We start from the raw sequence: 6,454 nt of genomic DNA, 5'->3' as shown, positions 1-6,454 counted from the left end.
AGAGCGGAAAAATTGTCGCAGTGTATCATAAGAATGAATAATGTATGAAAATGAAGGATCAGGACATCAAACTGACAATCGTAGATTGAAATATCCATTTCTATTTTTAAACGAGTTATTATCTGTGTTACATTGATGATCTCATTCGCGAATGCTGCACAATGGGTATTATTTGTAAAATATAAAGGAGCAATGAACATTCGTTTACCGCTTTGAACATAGAGTCTTTGTTACTTATTGTAACAAATTATTTTCTTCATGTCTAATCACTCCTACCTTATACCGTGTAATATGAAAACGTTGATGAATTCAGAAAAACACGCCCTCGTCGTCGTCATCTTTTGGTGGTTGAAATTGAAACACTGCTGTGGAGCCTTCATCGGTTGTGCCCCATTTTGCCGCTTCACCTCCACGTACAGTTACATTGTAGCACACATTTTCACTTTTCAGCAAGCTTTGCCGCAATGTAATCATCTTGTGCGAAAAATCTCGACTCCGAGCTGATGTTACACTGAGAAATCCTTTGTACATTTCTTGCATGAAGCGGCAATGAGCAAAACAACTATCGGAATTTCCTGATCCAAGGGAATTTATGCACTTTCGCATTACTTCGCCACTAAGATCACCCAAGCCTAGTATGAAATCTTGTGGATGAAGGAAACAGCACAGTTCGTCACACGTACTTTCAACAACCGCATCCTCTTTCACGTTGGTCTCGGAAGATGTCTCAACATTCTTCGTTTCGTCTATATACTCTTCTTTGTTAGGTTTATCCTTGGGTATTTTATAAGTGAGCTTTTGTTGGATGGAATCGCAATGCGAAATATCTTGTCCACAAGAATATTCGTAAAAACTATAGGCTTCAATGAACTCTTGCATACCATTGGTGTATGCTCGGGAATATTGATAAGGATCATGGCCGTGAAGTTCTTTCGCTATGGCAACGAAATGGTTGTTAAAGATGTTCTCAATCCTGCTTTTAGCTTCATCGCAAACGGCTTGCTGATTATTTTTTCTGTAATTACGAAAGAGTTTCAAAAATTGGAAAATTAAAAATAATAGTACAAACGATCGAACTTTTATTATTAAATTCTCTCTTGCACAAACGCTTTATACACCTAGGTAAAGTATGCTTTTATTATTATCAGGCCGCAAAGCCATGCAGACCAACGATCAATTTACTAAAATACTATTACCATCATTTAAAAAAAAAACTTTACTTCAATTCTTCGTTCAAAATTTTAATTCCAGTGGGTACAAAGCCATGCGCACCTACCTGCGCAGTGTTCTTATGCTAAGCTAGGTTAGTTTAACGCTACTTATTTATCGTTAAAATGTCTATCTGTCATGCCTGCTAATAATTAGCAACAAAGTTTTTTTACCATTAAAACGTAAAGAATGATTTTACCGATTTTTTAACGTGAAAGGTACCATAGGACAGGGTAATACAATACAGGGATTTTGGCTGGACATTTGGCACAGCAGAGTGAACCATTAAAAAAGACGGGGTGAAGATCGTAACCTTTCAACCATTTATGCCGGCTTCGGTGTCTTCGGCTACGAAAGACGATAGATTTTTGCTTGACATACCTTGGATCAATAGTGTGTAGCAAAAAGATGATGCGCTTCGACTCGATAGTGATATCGCGATTGATTTTCACAATTCGTTCATACCGATCGTGCTTGGCGTCTAGTATCCCCGCGTATTCGCGAAAGCTCTGGATGATCGGATTATTCTCGTCGATGGCGCCATTTTCGTTCTCTTTGAAGCGTCTTCCTCCGCCGGATTTTCCAAAGTTATGACGTCGATTTCCTCGATACCCACTCATTTTACCTGATATTCAATCAGCTATCGGTTTGTGCTTCTACTTCAACTCAAACAAGCGAATAAAACGTTTTGTCGCGATGAAAATCACTGATTTACGGCGGAAAAAAATGCCACGATTTTCAGTCGGCAACGAGTTTCGATACGAATGGTTTGGAGTGACAGTTTCCGTGAAACGTTCAGGTTGGCTCAACTTGTGACAAGTGTACGAGTAAAAACTAACCAAAATTGTAATTTTCTCATGAGCCTGGCCTTAGCATTCAAGCAAAACAATTCGGTTGGTAAAATCAATTCTTTACCCTACTCGGTGTTCAATTAAACTGTGCTTGGTTATACTTTAACTTAGTGCCATTTATTATCTTGCGTGTGATATCGGTTCCAACGTTAAATGGAGCATCACTATTATAGTTACATTTTATTGGCAAAAGAGATATATTTAATTTAGATAGTTAATATTTAAATTATTTTTGAATGTACTCGTTTTGTTCTTTGACGTGAATAGTTCAAATTCATATTGATTGCCTGATATTGAATTGCAAATGTCAAATACAAATAAAAATATTGCCTAAAATGTGCTTGGAGCTAACCTCCCGTTCTTTTTAGGCACAAAGAAACACAACAGAAAGAGAGTTCAAAACAGAAACCAGCAAACAAACGTCACCAATCGTTTCGAGTTGAGCTGCCTAAGGGGAAAGTGTTTTGCTTCCGTAATTTCTTCCGTCGTGGCCTAACTGTGAAGTGGATTGTGAAACCCGGAAATATTTCATGGTTAGAAAATCCTATAGTAAGTCGAGCTAATTTTTGTATTTTTGAGATGGCATGATATGTAAATGTTTGCAGTGAAAGAAGAACGGCATGAAAACGTCGGAGATGGCATTAGAAACTCGATAGTTGAGCAAAGGTGTATTTCGATCAAACGAAAAATGTAATCCGTGGGTTATTGCATCCATTTTGTGCAGTGATTTAATCAGGAAAAGTGACCAATGTGCGAAGAAAAACTGTTTGTGCTACTAGTTACTTCTTCCGTTGTCATTTTTCATCGTCTATAGATTTAGAAAGGACTCAATCGTTATTTGAGGATGGATCGTTTTAGTTTTTCCCATATGCGTGATAATGTGTACGTTTTTTTTTGTCTGGGACATACGTATCAAGCAGTGAACTGTTTTTAAGTGACTCAAAATTAATACAGTTTTTGCCCACATTTCATTTGCTGCATGACCATCGGCTATCACTTTGATGGCTTCTTCGTACGAGTACCAACGCTACAAAAAAGGATCAGTAAAGACGACCAAGCAATAGAGTCGATTGACGCAGTGATAATTTTCATCTACAATGAAAGCTTAAGTGTGGAAGGAGAGGATGCTAGTGTCTGCACGAAAAGGGAAGCGACCCGAATTGAAGCACACTGGCTATCGCTCTTGACAATAATTTACTATTAATCAAAGCAAGCCCGCAGTCCAGAGATTACTGTGAGACCGGGCATACTGATTGCTGCAAAAAGAAGGAGGGCTACGGAGATCGTGGCTTATCATTGTTATAATGCTCAAGATGAGGTCGATTGATGGATTGGTTGAAAATTAAGTTTCATTTCGACGTACCGTTGCGTGCGATGGAAAAGTTCACAACTTTTGTCCCTCGCTGGATGTGTTTATTTGGAGGATGAGTCATGTATGCTACCTGCAACGTCCCACTCTCGGTCGAATGGGAGATTAGGTCAGGTACATTGGAGACGTTCGAATTACAGTCAACAGAAGAATTGTACTGTGTTGACGATAAATGCTGAAGTGTAAAAGAAATTTTCTGATAACTACCCCTGTATTTTGATATCGTTCTCCATGATATCACCTTATCGGTTTGCTGCACGGTTTTTTGATACGCACACTTTCCTTGTGTAACCGGCAATTTTACTTAGCACGATGTTGGCGCTCATTTTTTTCTGCTCGATGGAGTTTTATCGTCAGCATTAAAATGTGGCAAATGATCTTTGTACCAAAGCACCATTGATATGCGACATATTTTTGCACATGTTGGTGTGGTAACATTTTATAGATTGATTATCGATGACTAAAAAATCAACACAAAGCTAATCAGAGCCGATAAATGTCGAAATACCTTATCTGTTAAAATACTTCTAATAATCACTGCCCTGTAACATTTTTTCTTTAATTTTTTTATTTTAATAAATACGTCCTTATCAGGGCCCAAACGACACGAGCAGTTGTTTATTATCGTTCGTCGCTGTTCTTATATTTCATATGTTTTTTTGTTCTATCGTTTTAGGAAAAACGTTTCTTCTTCACTGCATTAGTGACGGTCGACGGCGTCTTATACATAGCGGATTAAAATGGACTACACAAATTTCCCCAATCTGAGCAGTCTATATTCGCCGAATAGAGAAGCGTGCCTGGTACTAAACAAGACCAAAATCTTGATTAATCTTTACGAAGGCATCCCGGAAACCTTGCTGCTAAACGTGATAGCGTGGTTTTTTCTGGTTCTCTTGTTTACACTGCTTCGTCAACAAGCATGGGACTATGGGCGACTGGCGTTAGTCAACAGCCACGGTGAAAATAAGCGCTGGACGCAACTTTTCTATGCCCACGGTAACGTGCCCGGACTCGGTGGATCGATAAGCAGCTCGACAGAAACGTCGGATACATTAAACAGTCTCAACATCGATCGAGGATTCTTTTCGTGGATAGTGGCCACGTTTCGTTTGACCAAAGAACAGATCCTTACTCACAGCGGGCCGGATGCAGTGCACTATCTGTCCTTTCAGCGGCATCTGATCACGGTGATGGGTATTATGACGGTGATTTCGATTGTGATTATACTGCCCATCAACTTTTCCGGCACGCTCAGTGGGGACAAAAACTCGTTTGGCCATACGACGATTTCAAACCTCGATCCCGACTCACCATCAATGTGGGCGCACGTCGTTTTTGCTATTGCATATGTCCCCATGGTCATGTTAATTATGCGGCGTGCTTCAGGACGCAACGCGTTCAAAACAGCGCCGACTCGCACAATTATGGCAACAAACATTTCTAAGGCAGATTGTAAGGAATCTGAGATCCAGACGTACCTAAAACAGATCTTCCCGAACATTTCGATAGAAGACATTCAACTAGCGTACAACATCTCGAGTTTAATCAAGACGGCCGAAGAGTACGAGCGTACGGTTGAGGCGCGAATGTACTGCGAAGCCCACAGAACCCGGGATGCAATCCAAGCCCAACCGTCGTTTTTCAGTTGCAAAAAGGTGGACGCCCTCAAGTATTACAAAGATAATGAGACAAGGCTAGCTGGCGAGGTAGAGCGGCTACGAGCGTCTGCTCTGAACGAGCCGCTCGGTATTGCATTCGTGACGTTCAACTCAGCCCAAGAAGCGCAACATGTCATGCTACGCTTTAAGCCCGCAACGTATCGAGAATGGAACCTCTCGTTTGCTCCAGCACCGTCCGACATCTTTTGGGGAAATCTGAACATTGACACGGCGCAATGGTACTGCAAATGGGCAACGGTTAATTTCGCTTTGTTTCTCTTTCTGTTTTTCCTCACCACACCAGTGATCATCGTAAATCAGCTCGATGCGCTGTCCCTAACGAAGAACACTACATCGCAGATCAGCAAGATCAGTCCGCTCGTGTCGGAGTTTTTGCCCACGCTGCTGCTGTGGTCCTTGTCGGCCATTATGCCGGTCATCGTCGCATACTCGGACACTTGGCTATCGCATTGGACACGATCACGGCAAAACTATCTGATTATGACAAAAACCTTCGGTTACCTGTTGTTCATGATATTGATTCTGCCCTCGCTCGGGCTGACCAGCGCCCAGGCGCTGCTACAATGGACGATCGAGTCGAACGATACGTACCGTTGGGAATGCATCTTTCTGCCGGACAAGGGCGCCTTCTTCGTGAACTACATCATCACCGCCGCGTTCATCGGTACAGCTCTCGAATTGATCCGCTTTCCTGACCTGATCTGTTACCTCTGGAAGCTAGCAACGGCAAAGTCCCGCGCAGAAACGCCCTACATACGGAAATCAATTCTGATTACATTTCCCTTCGGTATTCATTACGCGTGGATGGTGATGGTGTTTACAACCAGTACCGTGTACAGCCTTGCCTGTCCGCTGATCATGCCCTTTGCCATGGTGTATATCTCGCTGAAGCACTTCGTGGACAAGCATAATCTCTTCTTTGCTTTCGCTCCATCCAACATGATCAGTCAAGGTAGTGGAGGCAAAATTCACAGCACTGCCGTGACGATGACCAAATTTTCAGTCGTTTTACTGCTGATCATCATGGCGGCGTTGGCCGTAGTACGTACCGGTCAGGTTGAGCTACGGGCCGTTGTGTTGATTATGGCTCTATGCGTGACGCTAGTTATGTACGCGTGTATGTCACCAATCAAGCGTTGTACCACAAAGCCGCTACGCATCGTAGAAACGGACGGACCGGCACCTGTATACGCTGCGGATGTACTAATAAACCGACGCATGCTGGCGGATAGTCCGTCCCATCTAAGCTATGGATCCGATACAACCATGCACATTGCGATGGATGATGCCGGTGTCAGTGTGACTGCATAAAGGGCGCTCTTCACTTCCTTCCCGTGCTCACC

General features: G+C 42.2%; 2 protein-coding genes across 2 annotated transcripts; one reads left to right on the top strand and one right to left on the bottom strand.

The window, feature by feature from the left end:
• Positions 1-309: 309 nt before the first annotated feature.
• On the bottom strand, positions 310-1,829 carry LOC128720709 (translin-associated protein X). Its single transcript, XM_053814402.1, has 2 exons — positions 1,591-1,829; positions 310-1,015 (listed from the first exon to the last, which is right to left on the bottom strand). The coding sequence occupies exons 1-2, from the start codon at positions 1,827-1,829 to the stop codon at positions 310-312; spliced, it is 945 nt and encodes a 314-aa protein (XP_053670377.1).
• Positions 1,830-4,169: 2,340 nt separating this feature from the next.
• On the top strand, positions 4,170-6,437 carry LOC128724487 (CSC1-like protein 1). Its single transcript, XM_053818215.1, has one exon. It carries the CDS (start codon positions 4,170-4,172, stop codon positions 6,420-6,422), a length of 2,253 nt encoding a protein of 750 aa, XP_053674190.1. The 3' UTR covers positions 6,423-6,437.
• Positions 6,438-6,454: the final 17 nt, after the last annotated feature.

Source organism: Anopheles nili, chromosome 2 (genome assembly GCF_943737925.1).
Source record: "Anopheles nili chromosome 2, idAnoNiliSN_F5_01, whole genome shotgun sequence".
NCBI lineage: Eukaryota > Metazoa > Arthropoda > Insecta > Diptera > Culicidae > Anopheles > Anopheles nili.
The sequence above is the reverse complement of the archived record's forward strand: the minus strand, read 5'-3'. Positions and strand labels throughout refer to the sequence as shown.

Excerpts from the sequence above, each read along its gene's own strand:
- LOC128720709 (XM_053814402.1), bottom strand. The coding sequence starts at position 1,829 with ATGAGTGGGTATCGAGGAAATCGACGTCATAACTTTGGAAAATCCGGC. Across the intron at positions 1,016-1,590 it reads CTACACACTATTGATCCAAG|AAAAAATAATCAGCAAGCCG; the intron begins GTATGTCAAGCA and ends TCGTAATTACAG.
- LOC128724487 (XM_053818215.1), top strand. The coding sequence starts at position 4,170 with ATGGACTACACAAATTTCCCCAATCTGAGCAGTCTATATTCGCCGAAT.